Raw genomic sequence first — 26,701 nt, 5'->3', positions numbered from 1 at the left:
TGTTCACCCCCTTAAGAGATTTTAACAAAAACCCCGAAACAGGTCAATTTAGTTTTATCAATTTGTTTACATAAATTATATTTTTAATTCTTTTTGAGCATATATAAATTTTGTATATAAAAAATGTTTGAAAATTAAAGTTTTTCTAAAATAAAAAAGGGTAGCAACCCCCAAACACGGAATCACATGTGAAACATTTGTTTTTTATAAGTAGTAATTTCCTTTTTTTCCAAAATATTGATTAGAACCCCAGATATTTAGAAAAAACTGTTTTTGGGGGCAAAGTTTGAGAGTATTTCACCCCTTAAATATGTTTTTCCGCCAATAAAAACACCTCTTCCTTAGAACTCATTTTCACTACTAAAACATTACTGCAACTATTTAAAGTAGAGCGGGAAGGGAGCATATCTATTTTAGATTCAACTTTTTGTTCCTAATTTTTCCAAAAAAAAAACTAATTACATGTTCTACATAAACTGTATTGATATTTAAAATACACATATACACATTTAAGATGCTCTGAATATTTGTATTTAAAAAAATATTTTTCTAAGCACAATTGCCGCCGTTACACCTGTACATTTGAACATGCGAAGGATCTTTATGTTTCAGCTGGTGCTTTTTCATATAACTACTGTATAAAGTTTTGTAACTACAGTCATTACACCTATACATGTAAACCCGTGAAGGATCTTTATATTTCAGTTGGTGTCGTTTGATAGTCTTCTTGTATTTAGTTTTGTGATCGCAGTGGTTACGCCTATACATTTGAACCTGTGAATGATGTTTATGTTTCAGTTGGTGCCGTTTAATAGCTATTTTATATTTAGCTTCGTAATCGCAGTCGTTACACTTGTACATTTGAACCTGTGAATGATGTTTATGTTTAAGTTGGTGCCGTTTAATAGCTATTTTATATTTAGCTTCGTAATCGCAGTCGTTACACTTGTACATTTGAACCTGTGAAGGATCTTTATGTTTCAGTTGGTGCCGTTTAATAGCTATTTTATATTTAGCTTTGTAATCGCAGACGTTACACTTATACATTTGAATGTGTGAAGGATCTTTATGTTTCAATTGGTGCCGTTTAATAGCTATTTTATATTTAGCTTCGTAATCGCAATTGTTACACTTGTGCATTTGAACCCGTGAAGGATCTTTATGTTTCAGTTGGTGCTGTTTGATAGCTATTTTGTATTTAGCTTTGTAATCGCAGTTGTTACACCTGTACATTAGAACCTGCGGTGAATCTTTATGTTTCAGTTGGTGTCGTTTGATATCACCGAGGCATTTAGTTTTAAAATTGCAGTCGTTACACCTGTAGATCGGGACCTGTGAAGTATCTTTATGCCTCAACTGATGCTTTGGAAGTAATTTCTTATTTTTAGTTTCATACTCGCACCTTTCGCACTTGTACACTTTCAAATCTTTCACGTGTCTCACATAGTGTGCTTTAAAATGGATCTCACTCCCAGTTTCGTAAATACATTTATCACATCTGTATAGTACATTGCGCTCCTGCTTGGTTTTCATCTTATATTTGATCCCAGATTTGTTCTCGTGTTTACATCCATCTTCTTCTGCATCTCTACAGTCACTCTTCTCGAATGGTTCATTATCAGAGCTCTGCAGTAGCCTGTCACTGAAAAATTGCATATACAGGGTATTTTCCAAAGCAAGGTTTTAGTTTTAAGGGGTTATATTTAATGTCAAATGCATTTATAGGTGTCAAAACATGGCATTATTCCAATTTTATGATGAAATAAATATGTTAATGATGATTAAAATGAAAATAATTAAGTGAAAACTTTAGAATTTCAAGAATACAAGAAAAAACTTGAAAAAATAAAATAAGAACTGAAATTATATGGTTATCTGCAAAAATATATATAAGTATTCTTTACTTAGGAGAGTGGGTATTTTTCCAATTCGTGCAAATATAATTCTATTTTTTGATAACATACCAATATTATGCATTAAAAATTTAACGATATATTTATGCACCCATTTAATTGTATAAATCGTGACAGTACCACGACCAGGCACCAAGCTACGTTTTAATTTAATGTTAAAATAGTCTTCCCTTACCTTCTTTCCTCATCTTCAGATTTTGTGTCCACACTTTCAGATTTAATCGACATTTCCATCTCGTTAATATCAAATTCTTCATCGGGGGTTTTCAGACTTCACGCATAAATCAGATGATGTCGTATCTATTTGGCTTTCTGTGGCTTGACTGTAAAAAATGCCTTCACTTTTTTCTTCTACTTCTCTTAGAAAACTGTTGTGGGTGCACAGAGAATCAAAACATTCCTTACATACAACAGGATCTTTGATGATATTTATATTCTGCAAAGTAATATTTTGAAATTGTGATATAAGTATTAAATATTATTTATACCATCTCAGGAATCAATTTCTGAATAGCTTCGAGCTCCTCTTCACGTATGCACCTAAACTCATTTTCTACTGGGTGCATACACAATCGACATATTTCCCGACTGTAAGAAATATCCATTAACTTACTGCTCTTTTCCTTCATCATATACACTAACCTTATGTCAAGCTGCAGCACTTTCTTGCAATCCAAATATGGAATAATTGTGTAATCGGTGTCCAGACATGTTGTCTTGAATTTCAATGCTGCATATAATTTTCTTTTGCAAGCAAGGCATATAACCTCCACGCTTTCACCATCTAATTTCTGAAATATATGCAACTCTAACAAAACAGGAAGAAAATAAATGATAGAAAATAACTTTTGTGGTTATACGCGTGTTGGGATTGTTGAGAGGTGTACGAATTGAGATAGTAAAAACTGATTTTCCACTGACTTACCAGTTTCAGCAAAAGAAAACTTTGAATATCTTCAATATCGTTGTCTATCACTTTGAAATGTCCATCGGTTATAGTTTTAAGGCAAAATCTACACAATGTTTCTTGAACACCTTCCATTTCCACAGTATCTCAAACATAAATATAAAACTATAAAACAATGAAAATATGTAAAACCTAGGTGTAAAACGTAATTTGCGTTGCTTATTTTACCACAATTAAAACCAGTGTTGCCACTGCTGTCCTTCCGGAGGCATATGCACTGTTGCCAGCTAGGAAATTACAAATATCGTTACGTCACTACAAAATTCTGCTATTCTCCGCTACAGCCGAGCCTTTTCTAATTCCGCTCTATTTTGGGCTATCAACTAGAATTTTTATGATCTAAATTTTATTTTTTTTTATAGGTACATAAAAACAAGAAAACTTGAAGTAAAGTAAACAGTTTATTAAGTAAAAGAACTCCCGAGAAATTGAAAATACTTAATCTATATCAATACCGCGCGCCATTATTCCATGGCCAGAAATTGGCCTCAATGATTTGGGATTGAGGGGGATTATCCCTTTTTATCCTGCCTCATCTCGTGTAGGACTGGACAGCCTTCGTAGGTGGGCCCCATCCGTCGTCTACCCCGACCGCAAATGCGGCCGGTGTAGGCGCTTTGTGGGACCTCCTTTTGTCCTGGCTGGGCCCCGCCGGCTAGGGCCCTTTCTTCTGGCGCTCTTCTTGCTTCGCCGGCTCGTCTGTGTAAACCCCGNTCACGCTTTCTCCTGGCACCTTAGAATTTCAATAAAAAGTCCATTTGTACAAATATATAGACTTACACAAGGATAATTTTTGGAAAAAGCATTAGAGAGAGATCATTTATCGGATAAAAGCGGATTTTTAAGTAAACCCTGCCCACTAATAGCAAATAAAAACGAAAAAAAAAACACTTAAAGAAATTATTAACGTGTTAATAAGCAGTTATGCCATAAAAATTTCAAGAAACAAACAAAGACTAAACTAAAAGAAACAACCTAAATACTAAATAAAGTTGATTCAATACAAAAATGCCTAGTACCTAACTAAAATAATAATAAATTTTTAAGGCTGGAACTTCTCTGAGCAACCTCATCAATAATTTCATTATTTTCTAAATCTATAAGAATATCCTTTTCTACAGACATAAATAGAAACGCCTCTAAGTGCTCTTGCGACAAGCAATTTCTTAATCTATTTAAAATATATTTTAATTTGGAGAACGTTGTCTCGCATCTGACTTGGGTACATGAAAGTGTCAACAGATACTTATATACCCAATATAAGTTGGAGTATGCCAACGTATATAGCCTATACTTTGTCAGCACCGAAAAACAGCAAATAACGCAGTTTTGGCAAGTTCTCGTGCTTTCAATTTTTGAATTTTGACCTTGATTATTATTATATTATTTGATTATACTAAAAACTTAAAGAGTGGTATACACTAGAGCTAACCGGCCCCCGGAGTGACCGGCCCACCGAGTTTTACTCGGTAACTCGCCGGCCCAATCCGGGCCTGTTTGGGACCGAGGGGGACTATCCCTCTTTGTCCTGCCCTATCTCTGTAGGCCTGGACATCCTCGTTAAGGCGGGTCCCGTCCATCGTCATGGCCGGTGTAGGCGCTTTGCGGGACCTCATTTGCCCTCTGGCTATATATAGAAAAATATCCCTTAAAAAATTATAATATTGTTATCTGTTGCATATTTCTGATAATATTAATGTTGCAATTTCCCATTATATAAAAAAATAAAATATCTGTAATATCAAAATCATATTAATATCACAATCTATGCAACCAGTGTTATATACAGGGTGATTCACAACTTATCCAAAAAAATTTGGGAATAAATGCGGCATGAGAAATGGAGTTAATAACGTAGACAAAATTTTTTGTAAAATCCTTATAGTTTCCGAGAAAAAAATTATTGAAGTTATAGTACATTCAACCACTAAATAGCTGGACAACTGTAGTCTCTAGCGTCATTAGCAATACGTGTGGAGAGCCATGTGACTCCTAATACTGAAATCCGTCGTTGCGGTAGTTTTTACCTGTTATCTGTGGTGTTTACAACAGTTTTTTAGTAGTTAGTGTCAAAAATGGTTTGCGTGTATAGCAACTCAGAGTTGATGGATATCGTTTTAATTTATGGTGAAGCAAGACAACATTTGTATTATGGTGAAGTATTTGTGTTATGGTGAAGCAAGACATCATTTGTGTTAGTTCGTAGAAAGTGAGTAAGACGGACCCAAATGTGTTTACACGTGAGTGGATAAAATTTTGAACAATTGCTGTTGCAGCATCGGGTATGTCAAATGATTTTATTATTTAAAAACACAAATTAATTTTATTAATAATTAATAAAGGCAAAAGCATTTGAATTTGCCGATATAAAATAGGTGCGATAAAATTCTATTTACATATTTCTTTCCTTGCGAAAGTTTTTGTCCGTTTTTATCACGCCGCCATACCGGTCGCATTGTGCGAGGTCAGGTTTTACAGTGGACCAGTTTCCAGTGCCGTGCAGAAGTGTATTTTTAAATCAATTTCGAACTGACCTTTTTGATTTTTTCTTTACAAAATTGTATTTGTAAGGGTCCCCTGTACATCCAGAATTTTTTTTTTGGATAAGTTCTGAATCACCCTGTATATGTACAAGTTACAGACGTCCTAATAATATTTCCCGCTAAAATTTAAAAACTTAAGAATATTTTGTTCAAAAATTTAAAAACTGTTTTCTTTTTTTCTGTTCAATTATATCAACATTTACGTAAAGCCGTGCGAGAGTCTGTGGGATGATAAAAATTCCATCTGTTTAACACAAAAAACCCTTGTACCCTTTTATGTTAAAAAACCTTCCTATAGTGTAATGTCCTCCCATCTGGCAACACTGATTCTGACTGGATTTGTGAGTTCGCGCACAGATTGTGTTTGTCTAGACGCAACCAACACACAGCGATATCGTGACACCGTTCGATTTGAAAACGGGAGAGTGCAGTACCGCAGTACATACAAATATAAATAATAAAATAATATAGTTTACAATGAAATGAGTTACCGAGGAAATACTGAATACAATATACACAATAAGTACACAATTGACTGTATAAAAATAGTATAAAATTCCGGTACTGTTTCAAACATAATTTATATATAAAAATATAACAATTATTCAATAAATATGCATACAGTTTTTTTTCAGTGTGGGTTAGAAACATTATCACTTTTATTTGGAAGATTTAATTTATAAACAGAAAATATGCGTAATATATAGGAATAAATCGACATTTCCAGATTTTTTTCCCAAATAACTCGTTCTAATTTGAAATTTGTATATATCTATATTTACACAATCGCAAAATACTTAGGTAATTACAGGTATCTGACTACTGAGTGGATACCTTATTTTATAATGATTATATTAAAATAAGGTAGATATCCACTCTGTACATATTATTACATTTTATTAAAAACTGAATTTAGATCGTAGTAGAGGTAGGTATTTTATTTTTAAATACCTATTTTTGATATGCAGAAATCATAAAATTGTATACAAAATAATGTGCTGTTTTGTGCTTTATTAAAAAATATTATGTGATAATCTTCAAGTTGTTTTAATAAAAATAATAAAATGTCTAACCAGGAATTATATAATGACAAGGAAAACTGAAAGTAATTAAGAATTATTCCTGTAACTAATTATTTTGCAACAGAATATGCAGGATAACATCCCAGATAGCGCTTGTCAAAATAGTTCTGGGACACCCTGTATACTCATTATAGTTTTATCAAAATACTTAAGAAAATGCAACTGAAAATAATAATACTATATATTACACTAAATGTTTACACTCATATAAAACTATATTTACCTGCAAGAAATAATTGTTTTTAACGCGACATACGAGGATGATACTGAAAATTATGTTGATAATAAGTCTGTTCCAACAAGAGTCAGGGATTGGTTCCGAACCGTCAGAAATGTGTATCCAACTAATTCTTGCGATATATTCACTGAAGACACATTTAGAACTTAGCTGGCCAAACATTTCGAACGGTTCGGAACCAATCTCTGACTCTTGTTGGAACAGACCTAATAAAAATACTACATGAAGCACGAAGCGAATTAATTCTATATTGCATTTCCGAGATATAGACCGAATTAACTAAATGGAACATTCTTTGTAGTTTACTTTACTACACTGAAAAGAAAATGTCTTCAAAATAGATTTTTAGAGATACGCAATGATAAATTATAGGTTTCTCTGACTCGTGAAATGCGACATTGAATTGTCGTCGTCTTATAATATGTAGTAACCGGGTTTGAAACTGCCGCCTGATCGGGCCTGGTGGTGGCTTTAGACACTAGAACGGTGAAGCGCATGCGTAGCGACTGATTTCAATTGGTGATGGTCACGTTTTTGTAAGTTTGTTAGGGCGCTTAAGAAGTTTTGCAGAATAAAAGTGTTTGAAGATCAACGAGACTTTAATTTGAACCAAATTCACCGTCCCCCGGCGCATCAACTCCCACAAATATAAGGAATATTTTTAAACCACTGTAAGTTTTACATTACCGGTGTTTCTCGTATCAAATAAAATCACGGAGGTGACGAGCGGTTTTTGCGTTTCCACCCTGTAGATAAGTAACAACATTTTTGTGTTAGGTAGCACGGGAATGCGCGTTGGTAAAATGGAAACTGTAGGCGCGAAGTGCTAAATGAACCAAATCATTCTTGCTATACACACGGTCCTAAATTATGAATGGATCATCTAGAAATTATGAGGCGGCCTAAACTTTAGCTTATTACAGACAGATGGCGGGCTTGTGCTCAATCGTACCAAGGCGTACAAGTTTACATAAGGAGTAAATAGCTAGGTATATATGAACTTTGCTTAAACTGATACCACAGGATATTCCAGAAGCGAAGGCGAAGGTTACCGCCGAATCTCAATTCTAGTGCGCATGTCTTGCGCCGCCATTTTACAAGTTGTTTATTAATCAACCTCACTTTCCTTTCTTGTTTGTGTATGTTGGTTTGGCGTTGTGAGTTTTGTAAAGTGGTTTGGTGGTGTTCTGCATTTTTATAGATAGACCTTTTAGTGTTTAAAATTATTAAACTTGGTGTTATAGAAGAAGGTAATATTATTCAATCTTGTATCACAGGTGTGCGTGTTCCTTAATACATTTTTTCAACTAATCCTAGGTTTTGCCCTTTAAATATGATGGCTACAAAAGGAGGATACGCATGTATTTGTCGTGGTTGGATGTCTAAAGCGCGGCAAGGGATAAGCTTATTTACCCTGCCAAAAGATCGCAGTAAGTACGTACATATATATTTCTGTTCATCAGAAAAAAATACATATTTTATGTTACATTTTAGTGCGGAAATTTGGTTAAAAGCCTGCAATAGAAAAGATTTGCTTACCAAAAATTTGCAGAATTATAGACTGTCAATTGCATTTCGATGAAAAGTATATTTCGAAAGGAGGAAAACGAAAAACTTTGTTGGCTCAAGCAGTACCCACCATTTTTTTGAGTTCAAAGCGATCTATCGCAGAAGAAAATAAATTAGAATAAATGTTTTCTAAAAATTGTTTATTCGATTAAAAATAATTATTGTATAAATATGTATATTTCATTAACTATATTTGTATTTTATTTTAGTCATCCTCCTTATCCTGTTAAGAATTGAAAAATAAATTGCTTTCATTCATTTTAAAATGTATGATCAGCTTACGTTTAACGAAAATTGTTTCGACAATTCAAAGAATTAAAGTATGCTGACTACTATTTATAACAATCATTGCCTTATGAAATTTTTGCAATGCACAAATAATTAGACAAACATTTAAATGAAATATTGTCAGAAAGAGTTACGCTTATCTTTTTGTAACAGAATTAATGTTTTTTAAATATCTTTGTAAGGGAATAACAAAAGTTTTTACAATTTTTTACGCAACTCATTAAATTATTTTTCCCATATTTTATAATTTCGTAATTTGTGTCAATTTGTTTCTTCGTGTAAATATAATATGTAACTTTCTCTCAGTGTAATAAGTTTTATAAACGTCAAGTTTTGAATTCAAGGTCAAATATTTCTGACAATTCGACATCAAAGATGCCGCCGTTAGCTTTCGCTGCTGGTAGTTTTCTATTCTGCTGGGTGATACATATTAGCCCTTTTTTTTATTCATGATTTCGGAATCATAACGCATTACAATCCGATGGAAACCAATCAGGTTGCTTGATTTCGGATCGTAACGCGTCATGATTCTGAAATCATGAATAAAAGAAAGGAGCTATAATGAAAAGTTATTCTTGGTTCAACTTTTTGTAAAAGCAGTAACTGGGAACATTTATAAATTGACCAATTAGGCTTTTTATTAAAAAAGTTGCCAAAAATGTCTTGATTCATGTTTCATATTGTTCAAATTTTTTTAAATATAACATTTTGTTGTCTGAAGCTTGTAGTATACAGGGTGTTGCAGAAATGAGTGCAAAAAATCAAATTTTAGTTATCTTTTCCAAAAAAAGGTGTATTTTACTGAAATTTTGTACAGAAAAGTTTTTGAGCGTAGATTTTCACCATCAGATTGATTGTCTCTTTCAGTGACATTTTATGACAACTTGTTTGAATTTATGTTGTTCATAATGTTTGTCTTATATTATTACTCTTTGACATCTTGCATCTTAAAAAGTAAAAAACGATAGGCCCAGGGTCCGTAGGAAAAAATCGTCTTATTTCTTTGTTTTATCACCAACTAAATATTGTGCACTTACTTCGTCAACATCCTGTATAAGTGGGTAGGTACTTATCTTCATGTCAAAAGATTATTAAAGTTCGAATGAAAATTAACGAAAGAGAAAGGTGCTCTTATTTTTCTCGATAAAAATGCTGTAGAGAAAAATGTTTCGAATTAGTTGTTATGTCAAAATTTCGAATTGTAGACAAAACTGGTCAACTTCGGTTGTTCCGAAATCTAAAAAAAAATTTTGATAAAAGCTAAATAATAGTGTAAATTGCTTTTCATTCATTCGATATGTCATAATATTGTTACTACTTACCCTGTCACTAAGAATGTTCAACTAACGATTATGTTATTTTTTTTGCCATTTCAGTGTGTTGATAAATACCACCCAAACAGTTAAATACATAAAAAAATCACAAGTTATAGCACAAAGAAAGAATTTGTGTATTAAAACAAGTGTTTTTAAAATAAAAACACTCAAGAGGGTTTTAAAAAATATCACTTTCCAGACTATTTTGAATGGTAGTTGGTATATTCTGTCAGTCTTCAAAGAAATATTGGATGTAGCAAATTGAATGAGTTAACTAAAACTATAATAGCTTTGTTCGTAGTGTATTAGACACAATTGCATTTAATTTGAAACAATAAATTTTGAACCTTATAGCAGACATATTAACTTTTCCCTATTTTTATTCAAAGAGTCACTTGTATTTTGCCAGTGGAATATTGGCAACTTCCTAGACATTTCAATACCACGTTGGAGATTGTTGCATGATTTTTAAAGGTAATCCTGAATTATCATGGGAAAATATTTTTTTAGCAAGTCCAAAATGTTAAAAATTTTTAGAAAATGTATAAATTGAACAAAAACTATAAATTTAGTAATATACAGGGTGTTAAAAATTACAAAAAAAATTAATTACATGTTCTACATAAACTTTATTCCTATTTAAAATACACATATACACATTTAAAATGCTCTCTTAATATTGGTTTAAAAAAATATATATTTCTAAGCACAATCGCTGTACATTTGAACTTGTGAAGGATCTTTATGTTTCAGTTGGTGTCGTTTGATATTCCTCTAGTATTTAGTCGTTACACCTGCACATTTGAACCTGCGAATGATGGTTATGCTTCAGTTGATGCAGTTTAATAGCTTTTTTATATTTAGTTTCATAGTTGCAGTCGTTACACTTGTACATTTGAACTCGTGAAGGATCTGTATGTTTCAGTTGGTGCCGTTTAATAGCTATTTTATATTTAGCTTCGTAATCGCAGTCGTTACACTTGTACATTTGAACCCCTGGAGGATCTTTATGTTTCAGTTGGTGGTGTTTGATAGCTATTTTATATTTAGCTTCGTAATCGCAGTCATTACACTTGTACATTTGAACCCGTGAAGAATCTTTATGTTTCAGTTGGTGTCGTTTGATAGCTATTTTATATTTAGCTTCGTAATCACAGTCGTTACATTTGTACATTTGAATCCGTGATGGATCTCTATGTTTCAGTTGGTGCCGTTCGATAGCTATTTTATATTTAGCTTCGTAATCGCAGTCGTTACACTTGTACATTTGAACCCCTGAAGGATCTTTATGTTTCAGTTGGTGGTGTTTGATAGCTATTTTATATTTAGCTTCGTAATCACAGTCGTTACATTTGTACATTTGAACCCGTGAAGGATCTTTATGTTTCAGTTGGTGCCGTTTGATAGCTATTTTATATTTAGCTTCGTAATCACAGTCGTTACATTTGTACATTTGAACCCGTGAAGGATCTTTATGTTTCAGTTGGTGCCGTTTGATAGCTATTTTATATTTAGCTTCGTAATCGCAGTCATTACACTTGTACATTTGAGCCCCTGAAGGATCTCTATGTTTCAGTTGGTGCCGTTTGATAGCTATTTTATATTTAGCTTCGTAACCACAGTCGTTACATTTGTACATTTGAACCCGTGAAGGAACTTTATGTTTCAGTTGGTGCCGTTCGATAGCTATTTTATATTTAGCTTCGTAATCGCAGTCGTTACACTTGTACATTAGAACCTGTGAAGGAACTTTATGTTTCAGTTGGTGCTGTTTGATAGCTCTTTTATATTTAGCTTTATAATTGCAGTCGATACATTTGTACATTTGAATCCATGAAGGATCTTCATGTTCCCGTCGGTGTCGTTTGATATCACTGCTGTATTTAGTTTCAAAATTGCAGTCGTTACACCAGTAGATCCGGACCTGGGAAGTATCTTTATGCTTCAACTGATGGTTTTGAAGTAATTTCTTATTTTCAGTTTCATACTTGCACCTTTCGCACTTGTACACTTTCAAATCTTTCACGTGTCTCACATAGTGTGCTTTAAAATGGATCTCACTTCCAGTTTCGTAAATACATTTATCACATTTGTACAGTACATTGCGTTTCTGCTTGGTTTTGATCTTATATTTGATCCCTGATCTATTCTCGTGTTTATATCCATCTTCTTTTGCATCTCTACAGTCACTCTTCTCGAATGGTTCATTATCGGAGTTCTGCAGTAACCTAAAAAAATTGCATATACAGGGTATTTTCCAAAAGCAAGGTTTTAGTTTCAAGGGGTTATATTTAATGTCAAATGCATTTATAGGTGTCAAAACATGGCATTATTCCAATTTTATGATGAAATAAATATGTTAATAATGATTATGAAAATAATTAAGTGAAAACTTTAGAATTTCAAGAATATAAGAAAAAAAATTGAAAAAATAAAATAAGAACTGAAATTATAAGGTTATCTGCAAAAAATATATGTATATTTAGGTACTTAGGAGAGTGGATATTTTTCCAATTCCTGCAAATATAATTCTACTTTTTGGTACCATACTAATATTATGCATTCAAAATTTAACGATATATTTATGCACCCCTTTAATTATATAAATCGTGACAGTACCACGACCAGGCACCAAGCTACGTTTTTAATTTAATGTTAAAATAGTCTTCCCTTACCTTCTTTCCTTATCTTCAGATTTTGTGTCCACACTTTCAGATTGAATCGACATTTCCATCTCGTTAATATCAAATTCTTCATCGGGGTTTACAGACTTCACGCATAAATCAGATGGTGTCGTATCTATTTGGCTTTCTGTGGCTTGACTCTCAAAAAGGCCTTCACATTTTTCTTCTACTTCTCTTAGAAAACTGTTGTGGGTGCACAGAGAATCAAAACATTCCTTACATAGAACAGGATCTTTGAATATATATATATTCTGCAAAGTAATATTTTGAAATTGTGATATAAGTATTAAATATTATTTATACCATCTCAGGAATCAATTTCTGAATAGCTTCGAGTTCATCTTCACGTATGCACCTAAACTCATTTTCTACTGGGATCATACACAATCGACATATTTCCTGACTGGAAGAAATATCCATTAACTTACTGCTCTTTTCCTTCATCATATACACTTACCTTACGTCAAGCTGCAGCGCTTTGTTGCAATTCAAATATGGAATAATGCTGTAATCGGCATTCAGACATATTGCCTTGAATTGCAGTGCTGCATATAATTTTCTTTTGCAAGCAAGACATATAACCTCGCTCTCATCATCTAATTTCTGAAATATATGCAACTCTTAACAAAATCGGAAAATAACTGGCAGAAAATAACTATTGTAGTTACACGCGTGTTGGGATTGTTGAGAGGTGTACGAATTGAGACAGTAAAAACTGATTTTCCACCAACTTACCAGTTTCAGCAAAAGAAAATTTTGAATATCTTTAATGTCGTTGTCTATCACTTTGAAACGTTTATCGGTTATAGTTTTAAGGCAAAACCTACACAAAGTTTCTTGAACACTTGCCATTTCCACAGTATTTCTCTGAAACGTAAATCGTAAATGCACAAAAAGGGGGGATATTTTGTGAATTTGCGTTGCTTGTTTTACAATTAAAACCAGTGTTGCCACTGCTGCCCTGCCGGAGGCATATATACTGTTGCCAGCTAGAAAATTACAAATATCGTTACGTCACTACAAAATTCCGCTACTGTCCGCTACAGCCGAACCTTTTCTAATTCCACTCTATTTTGGGCTATTTTTGTAATCTAAATTTTATTTTTTCTTATAGGTACATAAAAGCGAGAAAACTTAAAGTAAAGTAAACAGTTTATTCTGGTAAAACAAAACATAAACGTAAACAATAAACAAACCACAAAGATAAGCTTAATCTCTAATAAAAATAAAATATATCACAAGAGGAAACATTTATCTCTAACAAACAAAATCTAAACGGTACAAAGTGCAATAATTAATACGTGATTATTTGCAAGTAAAGGAATTGGGGAACCACCGAGAAATTACTTAATCTATACCGATACCGTATTTATTCTAATCGTAATACCGACAATACAGTCAATTCAGCCAGCGTAGTGTGGACTTGCCTTCATTTGTAGTCAGTGTCCGCTAATCAAGAGCAGGCAGTTTAAACTGTTATTCTAAAGATGTCGCTAGTTTTGCCAAATTCAATTTAATATTGGCATTGTTTAAATGTAGGATGTTAATCAATGATATTAGTTAAAGGGTGGGTCTATTTCTAATAATGAAAACTGTTAATGATAAATCCGTTTTAGATGTTGTACTAATATGCATTAAAAAAATGAAAATTCGCTACATTTTGCTCTGTCGCCGCTACAGCACTCTTGAAGGTAAATCCCAAGATCTTTATACAAGGGGTAAATCCATATGACTAAATAAATTGTAACGTGTAAAGAAAATGTACTCAAGAGATCGGGTTTGTCGTTTAGTATTCGATGAAACAGCATTGTCTGCTAATTTTCTTGGTTCCTTGGGTAGACAAAATGTGGTAGCAAATCACGCTTTAGTGTTTTTGGTGCAAGGTATTAGTAAGCACTGGAAGCGACCTTTTTCATATTATTTTACTAAGGATGTGGTAAAAACACATGATTTAAAAGTTTTTTTGACAGTAATTTGTACAGTTTGTGATCAGGGCTCCACTAATGGATCATCAGTTAGTTTTAGTGTCACTAAATAAATCTACTTTTAATAACGTTAATGATCAAGAAATTATTCCTATTTTTGATGTTCCTCACTTATTGAAGAATACAAGAAATGCTTTATACAAATATAACATACAATTTTCACAGAATAAACCGGCTAAATTTACTCATATAGTTCAATTTTACGAAATGGACGAATCGAAACGGTTCCATGGTCTACGAAAGTTACATGACCATCGTTTTGATCTTAGTCGTAGTATCATTAAAATCTGCATTACTTGGCATATTTATTAATCCCATTCGTATTTATTCCATTTTTATGACAAATATCTATGTTTAAAGAGAGGAAAGGTAGGTATATACATATATGTGTATTTTTTATCATAGTAATCACAGTTAATTACTAGTAATTTTCCTAGTTATAACAATAAATTTAAGTACATATGCATTTAAAAAACAACTACTGCTTTTGAATTTTTTAGTCTTTGCTTAAAATGTGAAACCAATGCCTCTTAATAGATATACCTACTAAAAATTTATTCTTTTATTTTATTGTGAGTAACTTACATGAAATGAAATTCATAAATCATTGACTACATAATTTTGTAAAAAAAAATCTGGTCAATTTTTACATTAGAACTGATATGTTTTTTTTACAAAACTTTGTAGTCAATGATTATGAATTTTATTCCATATATGTATGTATAAGTTACACTGAAGTCTGAATATTATGGTATATTTGAATTTACCGCCAACAGCTGCGTAATAAAGTATATTAGGCAGCGACATCTATTGCATAGTTTTTGAGTTACATTCTCAAAGAAGGGTGGCAAATGGAGTGGAAATGATTATCGAGTTTCAGTGCTTTCTATTGTATTAGCTTTCACGGTGAATAAAAAAATATTACAAGTAAATAATTTTACTAAACCAATACTTGATTAATTCTTGTAATAGAGATTTATTATGCAACTTTAAATTTTTCGTTGTGTTGATATCCATAAAAAAACTACCTACCTTTGATCACATTTTTTATTAAAAAAAAACAAAAAACAACATTTTATTATTAATTAAAAAATGTGATTATATGATGATCAGACATATTATTATGTTATATAAATAAATGTAAATGAAATATCTAATAAAACACACTAAAAACACAAATAAAACACACAACAACACTCGCCAAACCTAACCAACAATAAACACGAACAACATGAAATGATTCATAATTGCAAATTGCAATTGTCTTATTGTCAAAATTTATTCTACAAAATCTTTGTTGCGACATCTATAGACTCTTTCCCCAACTTGTATATCCATCTCAAGTCACGTTGTTCCCAGTTTCCCCACATTTTCAAGTATAAGTTCTCGGGCCCTGCAAGTGGCGCTTCCTATTAAAGACAAGGAAATACATTTCATTTTTTTTTAATTTTTAATAAAAAACAATATTAATTTAACATAAATTAAATATTTTACATACTATAATTTGTAATACTTTCAAGAAAATGTGACCAAAGAATCACAAGGATACATAGAAGAATCATAACCGTTAACCGGTGTATTTTAGTATTACCGGAATCGTATTGCAGAATGATTCATTTATTAACTGGATTTTCATCACATTTATACACTGAATTTCTGAAAGCTGTTTCCACTTCTACCATTGCTCTTATGTTTAGTTTCGTAAGTGCAGGTATCACCTTTGTACATTTGTTATTCGTCAAAATTTGTGGGGGTGTCTGCCCTTATTTTGACTTATCTGTTGGCTTAGATTATAAAGCCAATGGTTCAGAATATATTCTACAACAGAACCAAACAGTCCAAACACTAGTTTCTAAACTACGGTATTGTTTGTTTATACTTTATTATAGGTCAAATTTGTCAACTTCGGTTGTTATGAAGTTTAAAAAATATTTAACATATTTCATTTTTAGGTTTTATGTTTTGAGTATTAAAAAAAATTAAATATAAAATCTCTTGTGCCAACCAGACCAGCCAAATAGTTGATTTTAAAATGCAATATAATAACTTTAAATATTCCCCACTGTTTTTTCCTTCCATAGGTATGAGATGTCATATAATAATTTTCGGAAAATCTATTTTTTTTTATTGATTTAACAGATGCTTCGAATCTTCTAGAATATGGGGAGAGAAATTTTATGCCTGGGCAAATTTTTTTCTTTAAAATTCCGAGCTGTACCGAGCGCGTCGGACTGCTCCGAAATGACTACTTGCGGCACATACATAGATACTTGCAGGAAGGGTACAGCTTAACGACTTACCTTTTACATCTAACTTCTCTAATACTACTAACAGATGGTGTTAGAAAGAGTTTGTATTCAATTACCAGCATTTTCAAACGAAAGTACATCAATATAGCGTATATCTCAAAACTTTAAATGTTTTTTCGAAACACGATTTTTTAAACAACAATTTTCTTTCTCTTCACTCCAAATTTTGACCAATTATTTAAAATAGAAGTACATACGGGGATTTTCGATAAGTTGACTTTTACATTATACAGGGTAGTCCCTGAAAAGGATGGACAACGCTTGACCACCGGTTCCTTGGATGAAAAGAAGATTATTTAGCCTAACTTACCTACATACAAAAGTGCACGCCTACTGAGATGTAGTCTTCTATATATAGAACAGATAACCTATTTTTTTCAAATAATTTGAAAACTTTTTCTTAGAAACTTCAAATTTGGTACACAAATTTTTTTAGATAAGGGTAATGTAAATATAGAATTTTACGCGAATACATATACAGGATGCTCTCTTTCTAGTGCCTGTACGCCACTGGTTATCTCGTAACTTTTTTATGTGTATACCAATGACGACAGAATTTATATTTTTAAAAATAAACACTATTTTAGAAGATTTTTTACAAAATTTTGATATCGTTTATGGATTTCGAGTAAAATTTGCATTTTTTACACATTAAATATAAAATCAGTTTAAGATAATTTAGATAACAGTTTAGTACCAGGGGCCATATAACAAAGAAACAAATTCATAACAATACTTAAAAGGTTCAGTGTCAAGCTAGGTGTGATTTAATTTTAGCTTACTTTGTTTTTTATTGCAATTTATACTTGTGCTGAACAAACTGATATGTTATTAGTTTTGGGTTTGAAGGAAATTGTCGTGTTACTGTTCGAACATAATATGCTGAAAGATTTCCAGATCGAGGAATTCTAAACCGCAAAACATTTCTAATGCAAAGAGACGCCTTCAGGAAACAGGATATTTTTTACCTGTAACATTAAATTGCGAACAAGTAAATACTAAGCGTTTAGCGGCAGAGGTTGGCTTTCAAAAAGTTCCGTTAATGGAGTATTAAAAGATCAGTTATTGCAGGTTACTATCCTAATGGCCACCTTGATCCCCGGACCTAAACCCATTTAATTGTTTCTTTTGGGGAGCGTTGAGGACCACAGTGTATAACTTTTTAGTAAATACAGAAAACTAATTATGGGAAAGAATACAAAATGAAATTAATGTTATGAGAGGTAATGCACAATTATTGGATAAAATTCATTTTAATTTTCTAAGAATTAATACTTGCATTTAAAAACAAAGGAAGTCACTTTGAGCATTTACTGTAACATTATTTTAATGTAATTACAAATATCAATTTAGTTTTATTTAAAATGTTAATGTTAACTTTCTTACATTATTAGTTGATATTGTTTATTTAAAATACTAGTGTTAATTTTTTATTTTATTCATTGATAAAACTAATATTAAAAATATGTGGTTACTTTTTTTAATGTGACGTTTTTTCATTATTATTCCCTGCTTTGAGGCTATAGTAATAAATTATTTTTTACAAATCGGAATTTTTATCTATGTATTTAATGTATAAAAATGCCAATTTTACTCGAAATCCATAAACGATATCAAAATTTTGTAAGAGCAAAAAAATTTTCTAAAATAGTGCTTATTTTTTTAAATATAAATTTTGACCTCACTGGCGTACACACAAAAAAATTACGGGATAGCCAGTGGTGCACAGGCACTAGAAAGAGAGCATCCTGTANCGGAATTTTTATCTATGTATTTAATGTATAAAAATGCCAATTTTACTCGAAATCCATAAACGATATCAAAATTTTGTAAGAGCAAAAAAATTTTCTAAAATAGTGCTTATTTTTTAAAATATAAATTTTGACCTCACTGGCGTACGCACAAAAAAATTACGGGATAGCCAGTGGTGCACAGGCACTAGAAAGAGAGCATCCTGTATATGTATTACCACCAAATTTTTTATTTACGTTGCCCTTATATAAAAAATATGTGTATCTTTCAAGTTTTTGAGAAAAATAGTTTTCAAATTATTTGAAAAAAAACTAGGTTATCTATTCTATATTTAGAAGGCTATATCTCAGTAGGCGTGCACTTTTGTATATAGGTAAGTTAGGCTAAATAGTCTTATTTTCATCCAAGGAACCTGTGGTCAAGCGTTGTCCATCCTTAGTGACACCCTGTATATTGACAAATGATTACCCTTTTTTTGTCAAAAATTGAACTTTTTCAATGCTCGCCAATCGCACAAAAATTAATGTTTTCAAAATCCACTACGTATTTCTCTAACCCTACTCTCATGTAGAAATTTTTTGTTTTTTCCATTCAAATTTGCATCAGCACGCAAAATGCCTCAAATTCAACATGAAATAAAAAACTATAATACTTTCGGTACTTACTGAATTCCAAATATTCAGTAATTTGCACAGTTTTTCAAGAGTTTCTGTCGCCTAATACATAGGAGCTACTGTTTTTTATGGAATAGCTGTGAAAGACCTCTCTCTCTAATAAGTAACAAAATGTGGACTCAAGGGATTTGCTGATAAAGGCAATGTAATGTCTTTTCGGATCATTATATTTAAATCAGGAAAACATATCTTGTACATTTAGATTTATAAAAAACTCTTGTCTCTTCCAGATGCCTCTCATATTACATTTGATGATCTGAACTGGTAAAGTGTCTAAGTGTATCTTCCTTATAATGAGTGTACCAAAATCTGTTCAAGTTTTGAATTTTGCGCTATTTGTGCCGTAAATTGTTGGCAACTAAAAAAACAGACAGCGTGACAGCTGACAGTTCAGAAATTGAGCACTACACGAAAGAACAATGCGTTTTCATTGTTGAGCAATATCTTAAAAGTAATGAAGGTTTGGCAGCTACTGTTGATGGCAATTTTCATAGAAAATATGGCAGAACAGTCATCAACTGTGAAAAGATTAATTGAAACATTCAGGAAGACTGAAGGAAGTCCTTCAACAAGTCGTTCAACACAAAACATCGAAGCAGTTTGTGAGTGTTGCTGAGAATCTAGGAACATCAATTCGGCTCTGGTCAAGAGTTGGACATTTCAAGAAGGTCTCTATAGCGTATTCTCAGGAAAGTTTTGCATCTTCATGCTTACAAAGTCGAATGGACTGAGGAACTGAAGCCTACTGACCACACAGAACGAAGAGAATTCATTAAATGGTTTATGGAACAAACGAAGGCTGATTTTTCAAACAAAATCATTCTCAGCGATTTGGCTCGTTTTCATCTTGACGGCTTCGTTAATCGACAAAATTGTCACATTTGGGTTCAGAAAATCCACTAGTGATTGTTGGTAAACAAATGCAAGGAAGTGTTACTGTTTGGTGAAGATTTTGGGTTGGGAGCATAATCGGAACTTTCATCGAAAATGCAACTGGTCAGGCAATAGCAGTTAGCTCAATCAATGATAATCTAGTTTTAGTGTGTAAATTGCAGGATATGGGTATAAACGACGCGTGGCTTCAACAAGACGGTGCCCATGCCATACAGACCGAGAAACAATTCAATTACTGCAAGAGTCATTTCCCGGTCGTGTAATTTCCCATTTTGATGATCAGCATTGGCCGCCCAGATCAAGTGATTTAACATCGTTGGACTTTTTTCTTTGGGTTTTTTTTTGAAGTATAAGGTTTATGTTAACAAACCCACGACCATCTACACCTTAAAGGTCATGGAAAATTTCAACAAAGGAGTGTGCATGTGCCAGCAAAGCTGTGGAGGCCATATGCCCGATATACTATTCCATACATACCCTATACTGTATATTTTATAAATCAATAAAAAATTTACAATGTTTAATTAAAAACCTGCATTTTCTATCAAAATTACTTCTTACATGAATTTTGGGACACCCTTTAATTTGTTCATAAGTACAAGCGTCTCATTTATTCATTTGGATTTCAGAAATATGTTTGTGTGTTAACTGATGACGCTTTAGGTGACGCTTAAATTTTGTTTCGAAAGTGCAAGTGTCACATTTGTACATGTGGATTTCTGATGGGTCTTCGTGGGTTAACTGATGATGTTTTAGACAATGCTTATATTTACTTTCAAAATTGCAGGTATCACATTTGTACATCCAAATTTCTGAAGGATCCTTGTGTATTAATTGGTGCGATTTTAGATTCCTCTTAAACTTAGTTTCATAGGTACAAGAACCACATGTGTATAATTGGACTTGGGAAGAATCTTTGTGTATTAGTTGATGCGATTTTAGATCCTTTTTAAATTTAGTTTCATAGGTACACGTATCACACTTGTACATTTCGATTTCTGATATGTTATTGTGCTTTAATTGATGTCTGCTCAAATCGCTCTTACGTTTAGTTTCATAACTACAGGCGTCACACGTGTACATTGGGATTTCTGAAAGGTCTTTGTGCATCAACTGGTGCTTATTTAGGCCACTCTTGTATTTAGTTTCAAAAGTACAAGTATCGCATCTGTACATTCGAGTTTCTGAGGAATCTTTGTGTATTAACTGATGCGATTTTAGATGTCTCTTATGCTTAGTTTGGAAACCGCATGTATCACACTTGTACATTTGGATTTCTGAAGAATCTTTGTGTATTAATTGATGTGATTTTAGATTGCTTCTAAACTTAGTCTCATAGGTACAAGCATTGCACTTATACATTTGGATTTCTGACGGGTCTTTGTCCAATAACTGATGCACATTTGGTTGTCCCTTATGATTAGTTTCATATGTACAAGTATCGCGTTTGTACATTTGAATTTCTGAAACGTTTCTGTGCATTATCTGATGTCTGTTTAGAGAACGCTTATACTTAGTTTCAAAACTGCACGTATCGCACTTGAACAGTTCGATGTCTGAAAGGTCTTTGTGCAGTAGCTGATGACTGTTCAGATTCGTTTTAAATTTGGTTTCATACTTGCATATATTACACTGATAGAATCGTTTACTTAATGAAGGTTTACACTTTTGAAACCTAGAGTTTTCGTTTTTGGGTACTTGGACATCGTGACCCAACAGCGGAGTTGCATATATTTCGTTAAGTCCCGTCTTTATTTCTCCTACATCTTCTGAACTCCATTTCACTTCGTCTTCCATTGTTTCATCAACTAAGCCATACGAAAAAGAATTACTAAAAAAATTGAAATTGTTTACAATGGGATAAATATTATAAATTGTGTTTTGAAAAATTTATATAATAGAACATTTCTATTATTAACATACAGGATGTTTTCGAAAGAGATATATTCAATTCAAAATAATATACTTTCCTATGGACCATGGTTCTATTGTGTTTTGTTTTTGAGATAGAGAACGTTAAAGATGGCTTTTAAAAATATAATTTTGTCCATAACTTTACTGAAAAACAATGATATGTTTTGAAATTTGATACAGACACGTTTTTGAAGGCGCTAACATCAATGTTGGTAGTCTGTGACATTTTATAACAAAATTTTTTTGAGGTTAGGTTCGTTACAGTTTATGTAATTTTTTATATAAAATTTTATTTTATACAGGCTGTTACAAATTCGCTTCTCACTACAGGGATCTCGGAAATGGTAAGAGATATGAAGTAGCTTAAATGGGGACAAAGTTGTATAATCAGGGGACCAACATTATGCCTCTAAAAAATCATGGCTAACATGATTAGTTGTCGAAATATTTGAAAAAAAACTAAATTTTGGAAATCCGATTTTGTTTCATTTCAGCCTTGTTTGAGGGGATATTGAAAAAAGGAGAACACTTCCTCATCGCAACTTTTTGCCCTCTATCGAGTGGCATAATAAATTTTTATATTTAACGCTTCGTCACTCTAGGACCATCATCAACTTCATTTTTTTAAATAGGGCCCTGGCGATTTTATTACATTTTTTGCAAGCCTTCATGACCCCTAATACTGCACTGCCTCAGCCCGATCCAGATTGAGACATTTTGTCTCGAAAAATGTATCTTCAAGGTATTCGTTCCAAATTTATCTAAATTTTTATTTAGATTTCTATGTTTATTGAATTATCATACACTCTAAGTGTCGTTAGACCCTGTGAAATCCACCTAGTTCTTTAAACTGTTACCATTACCTGCCATACATAACTCGATAAGTTGTTGTGTCAAAATTAAAACATCATCGCCTACAATTTTAATTTTATTATGACAAATTAATTCTTAAAAATGCATATGAACAACCAAAACTCCAAATGACTATTATAATTTAAAAAATTACAGTAAATGTTGAAAAACGTTTCCGTTTTGGCAAATGTTGAAAATGAGGATAAGCATAATATGATCGGAATTTATTATACCTGTAACCGCAACTATCAAAGAGCATGCCAGATGTATTTGTATGAATATCCTGGAAAATTGTGAGCATTCGTGAAACCTACGAGTAGAAATAACTATTAATTAATGGGATTCAAACTCTTAACGTTTCATTGTAATGTGTGATGGTAATAGTTTAAATAACTAGGTGGATCTCACAGGGTCTAACGACACTTAAGAGTGTGATAATTCAATAAACATAGAAATCTAGATAAAAATTTTAGATAAATTTGGAGCGACAATTAGTCTGAATCTGGTTCGAGTTGAGGCAGTCCAGTATTGGGAGTCATGAACGCTTGAAAACAAAATATAATAAAATTTCAACGGTCGTATTTAAAAAAAATGAAGTTGATGACGGTCCTGGAAAGACGATACGTTACATATAAAAATTGATTAAGACAGGGTAAAAATTGCCATGAGAAAGTATTCTTCTTCTTTCAATATCATCTCAAACAAGGCTGAAATTTTCAGTTTCTTTCAAATATTTTGCAAACCAATAATGTTAGCCTTGATTTTTTAGAGGCATAATGTTGGTCCACTCATTATGTAACTTTGCCTCCAATTAGGCTAAGTTCGTATCTCTTACTGTTTCCGAGATCTCTGTAATGACAAGCAAATTTGTAACAGCCTGCATAAAACATTCTTCTGTTGAAATTAAGTCATTCCATTTTTAAGAGAAATGTCATACAAAACTCAATTAGCTTCTATTTTTTTATATGGAGGGTTTCCAGAAACGATTCGGTCATAACTAAAAGTTAGCTTCCTTGGATGAAACTAAGCCAATTTAGAACAAGTTACCTTAGTATAATTGTGCTTTCATATAAAAGTCTCAATTAAAATTAAACTATAAATTCTTTCCCACATCCCTTTACAATTACTTTTACTTCTGTTGATATTGTTAACAAATGGTTTTCGCAATTTCTGATTATTAAAAAGTGTTTTCATGATGAAGTTGAAATATGAAACAGATATATGAAAGTTACATTGAAGATTACATCATCAAAGGTTGACTGTTTAAAAAAAATTAAACTAGTTTAAACCAATCGATTTTGAATTTTATTTTCTGTATCAAAAAAAAAACCGGACAGTAAATAATGCGATAAATTTTAAAATTTCATTAACATTTTCTTACCTCCCATGATCATCCTCCAACTTCATTTCAATCTCTTCGTATTTAATATAAGCCTGTTTATCAACATTTTGGTATTTCTCCTGAACATTGTCGACATCTTCGATTTTTATTTCAATGTCAGATTTAAGATAAGGCTGCTTGTAAATGTTTCTATACATTTCCTCCGTATCCTCACCACTTTCCAGTTTTATTTTAATATCTTCAGGTTCAATATAAGAGGGCATATCAAGAATGTTTTTATATTCGTCCATCGCATGCTGATTATCTTCCAGTTTTATTCCAATCTCTTCAGTTTTGATATGATAATGCTCATCTGCACTTTTATATTTTTCCTGGGAGTCAAGGCAGTTCTTTAAGAAACCTCCATGAGTACGAAGCGAATCCAAACAGGATGCACATATTACAGGGTCTTTGCTAGCACTGATGTTCTATAGACAACACAAAAAATATTAGTACTAATATCGGGCTAAATCTCTATTCTTGAAGAAAAACAAATAAAGTAAACATTTTATAGAAACAGAAAGAAAAAATAAAAAGAAAGGGTTCATACAGATGTATTCTGTATCTTATAGGTTAAAATTAACCATCCCGTTAAAATATTAATTTTAATCCTACCGCTAAACACTACCGCTCCTTAACGGTTCAGTTAAAATAATTTTGTAAACCGTATGGTATGCTAATTTTTCAGTGTTAGTGAAGTAAGGTAAAAGCTTAGAACATATTTATATTATTCTATGGGTAAAAGACATTGATTTCTGATAACATAACGTCAATTGCTGGATTAGTACAAATTTGTTTATCTTTTAGTAAACAATTTATAAGATTCTTGTGATTTAGCCAAGTTGTGCGGGATGAAAAAAAGAAACGTGCCCCATGCATGAAAAAAAAAACATCCAGTTAATTATTGACTTTTTGGAAGTCAACAATATTTTGCTAAACAACACATTACAGCCACATTTAAATTGTGGTTACAAATAAAGCTTAGAATGATTTAATTTGAATAATTTTTATAAATAAAGATCAATTATACTATTTGTCAACCCAGGTTGAATTTTAAAAGCATCTCTTTTTGTTCCGCTAAATTTTAACATATTTGGTTAAAATAAACCCATTAAAATTTTTACAGAATACAGTACCTATCGGTTAAAAAGGGGAGGTTAAAAATTTAACTGTGGCCTTGACGTTAAAATTTAACCAAAAACGTTACAGAATAGACCCGAAAGACACTTAAATAAAAAATTATAATTAAAAATACATATTACACCTCACCTCACCTAACCCAACCTAACTTAACACAAGGCAACCTAATCCGATCCAAGATCAGAGAGAAAAACAAATATCATATGAGGAACTACAGCAAAAAATTAATGACAATCTCACCTAAGCACAAAAAAATAAGCCATCCACGACATGGAAGAACAAAACATACCAAAAATATTTACGGTTTGTCAAAACCTCCGAGTTTCCAAAAATGTACAATTTTAACAAGATATTTTGAAAACACGACATTCATGAAACGATGACTTTGAAATAGCAAACAAATATCTTCACTTAAACGTATTTATAAACATTGAAAGTTTAAGGTTAAAGTGAAAATTAAATTACAGAATGAAACACCAAACTAACTTCCGACCACCTTGGAAAACTTCATGCTACGTTTACTTATAGTACACTTAAATATTGACCGAGTCTTATAAAAATAGTCCAAATGTAGAGGTTCAATATTTTTCGTAGAAGTTCATCAAATATCTATTGACGAATGCCCTAAACGTGGTACAGCCTAGAAGTTGTGTTATGGAAACTCTTTTTCCGGCATATAGAAATATTTTACTGAAAAGATACTTACAACTTGCGGTATGTATGCATTGATTATGTCAATATCCACTTCATTTAGTGCGGCAAACCCATATGTTACCAACTGAATACATAATCGACAAATTCTTTGGTTTTCGGATATATCAATAGGGTGAATATTTCCTTTTTCCTTTAAATATACTTCTTTTAAATCCACTACTGACCCTGAATTCGAATTAATGTATGGAAAAATAATACCCTCTGTATCCTTACATGTCGATTTAAAATTAAAGGCCGCGAATAGCTTTATGGAACACGTTTTACACATTACATGTTTATCTATGTCCTTAAGATCCTGAAATCCTGTATTTGTGATTAAATGTATCAAAATGAGTTAAAATTTGATCTCACCAGATTCGGCAAAACTACTGCCAGAACTTCCCTTAAGGCTTCTCCTATTATTTCGCAATTTCTATCGTTTATAATAGTAAGACACAGTCTGCAAAATATTTGTTCAAAGTTTCTTGGTTGCATTTTGTAATCGTT

General features: G+C 32.1%; 4 protein-coding genes across 4 annotated transcripts; all 4 read right to left on the bottom strand.

Annotated features, from left to right (window-relative positions):
- Nucleotides 1-537: 537 nt before the first annotated feature.
- Nucleotides 538-2,157, bottom strand: LOC108914264 (zinc finger Y-chromosomal protein 1-like). The gene is made up of 2 exons (XM_018720037.1): nt 2,089-2,157; nt 538-1,642 (listed from the first exon to the last, which is right to left on the bottom strand). The coding sequence occupies exons 1-2, from the start codon at nt 2,145-2,147 to the stop codon at nt 550-552; spliced, it is 1,152 nt and encodes a 383-aa protein (XP_018575553.1). The 5' UTR covers nt 2,148-2,157; the 3' UTR covers nt 538-549.
- Nucleotides 2,146-3,011, bottom strand: LOC108914265. Its single transcript, XM_018720038.1, has 4 exons — nt 2,839-3,011; nt 2,556-2,704; nt 2,402-2,501; nt 2,146-2,349 (listed from the first exon to the last, which is right to left on the bottom strand). Exons 1-4 carry the CDS (start codon nt 2,953-2,955, stop codon nt 2,167-2,169), a joined length of 549 nt encoding a protein of 182 aa, XP_018575554.1. The 5' UTR covers nt 2,956-3,011; the 3' UTR covers nt 2,146-2,166.
- A 6,050-nt stretch (nt 3,012-9,061) lies between these two features.
- Nucleotides 9,062-13,452, bottom strand: LOC108914260 (zinc finger protein 91-like). Its single transcript, XM_018720033.1, has 6 exons — nt 13,336-13,452; nt 13,058-13,203; nt 12,904-13,003; nt 12,592-12,851; nt 11,655-12,144; nt 9,062-9,130 (listed from the first exon to the last, which is right to left on the bottom strand). The coding sequence occupies exons 1-6, from the start codon at nt 13,450-13,452 to the stop codon at nt 9,062-9,064; spliced, it is 1,182 nt and encodes a 393-aa protein (XP_018575549.1).
- Nucleotides 13,453-20,817: 7,365 nt separating this feature from the next.
- Nucleotides 20,818-26,695, bottom strand: LOC108914268 (zinc finger protein 626-like). Its single transcript, XM_018720040.1, has 4 exons — nt 26,567-26,695; nt 26,208-26,510; nt 24,362-24,789; nt 20,818-22,045 (listed from the first exon to the last, which is right to left on the bottom strand). The coding sequence occupies exons 1-4, from the start codon at nt 26,687-26,689 to the stop codon at nt 20,821-20,823; spliced, it is 2,079 nt and encodes a 692-aa protein (XP_018575556.1). The 5' UTR covers nt 26,690-26,695; the 3' UTR covers nt 20,818-20,820.
- Nucleotides 26,696-26,701: the final 6 nt, after the last annotated feature.

Source organism: Anoplophora glabripennis, unplaced genomic scaffold (genome assembly GCF_000390285.2).
Source record: "Anoplophora glabripennis isolate ALB-LARVAE unplaced genomic scaffold, Agla_2.0 scaffold1169, whole genome shotgun sequence".
Lineage (NCBI taxonomy): Eukaryota > Metazoa > Arthropoda > Insecta > Coleoptera > Cerambycidae > Anoplophora > Anoplophora glabripennis.
The sequence above is the reverse complement of the archived record's forward strand: the minus strand, read 5'-3'. Positions and strand labels throughout refer to the sequence as shown.

What these genes read in the sequence shown, in the direction of transcription:
- LOC108914264 (XM_018720037.1), bottom strand. Translation starts at nt 2,147, where the DNA reads ATGGAAATGTCGATTAAATCTGAAAGTGTGGACACAAAATCTGAAGAT. An exon ending in TCTGAAGATGAGGAAAGAAG is followed by an intron (nt 1,643 to 2,088) that starts GTAAGGGAAGAC and finishes GCAATTTTTCAG; the next exon opens with TGACAGGCTACTGCAGAGCT.
- LOC108914265 (XM_018720038.1), bottom strand. Translation starts at nt 2,955, where the DNA reads ATGGAAGGTGTTCAAGAAACATTGTGTAGATTTTGCCTTAAAACTATA. An exon ending in GTTTTCTTTTGCTGAAACTG is followed by an intron (nt 2,705 to 2,838) that starts GTAAGTCAGTGG and finishes CATATATTTCAG; the next exon opens with AAATTAGATGGTGAAAGCGT. An exon ending in AGAAATTGATTCCTGAGATG is followed by an intron (nt 2,350 to 2,401) that starts GTATAAATAATA and finishes ATTACTTTGCAG; the next exon opens with AATATAAATATCATCAAAGA.
- LOC108914260 (XM_018720033.1), bottom strand. Translation starts at nt 13,452, where the DNA reads ATGGCAAGTGTTCAAGAAACTTTGTGTAGGTTTTGCCTTAAAACTATA. An exon ending in ATTTTCTTTTGCTGAAACTG is followed by an intron (nt 13,204 to 13,335) that starts GTAAGTTGGTGG and finishes CATATATTTCAG; the next exon opens with AAATTAGATGATGAGAGCGA. An exon ending in AGAAATTGATTCCTGAGATG is followed by an intron (nt 12,852 to 12,903) that starts GTATAAATAATA and finishes ATTACTTTGCAG; the next exon opens with AATATATATATATTCAAAGA.
- LOC108914268 (XM_018720040.1), bottom strand. Translation starts at nt 26,689, where the DNA reads ATGCAACCAAGAAACTTTGAACAAATATTTTGCAGACTGTGTCTTACT. An exon ending in ATGCATACATACCGCAAGTT is followed by an intron (nt 24,790 to 26,207) that starts GTAAGTATCTTT and finishes TGTTGTCTATAG; the next exon opens with AACATCAGTGCTAGCAAAGA. An exon ending in TTGGAGGATGATCATGGGAG is followed by an intron (nt 22,046 to 24,361) that starts GTAAGAAAATGT and finishes CAATTTTTTTAG; the next exon opens with TAATTCTTTTTCGTATGGCT.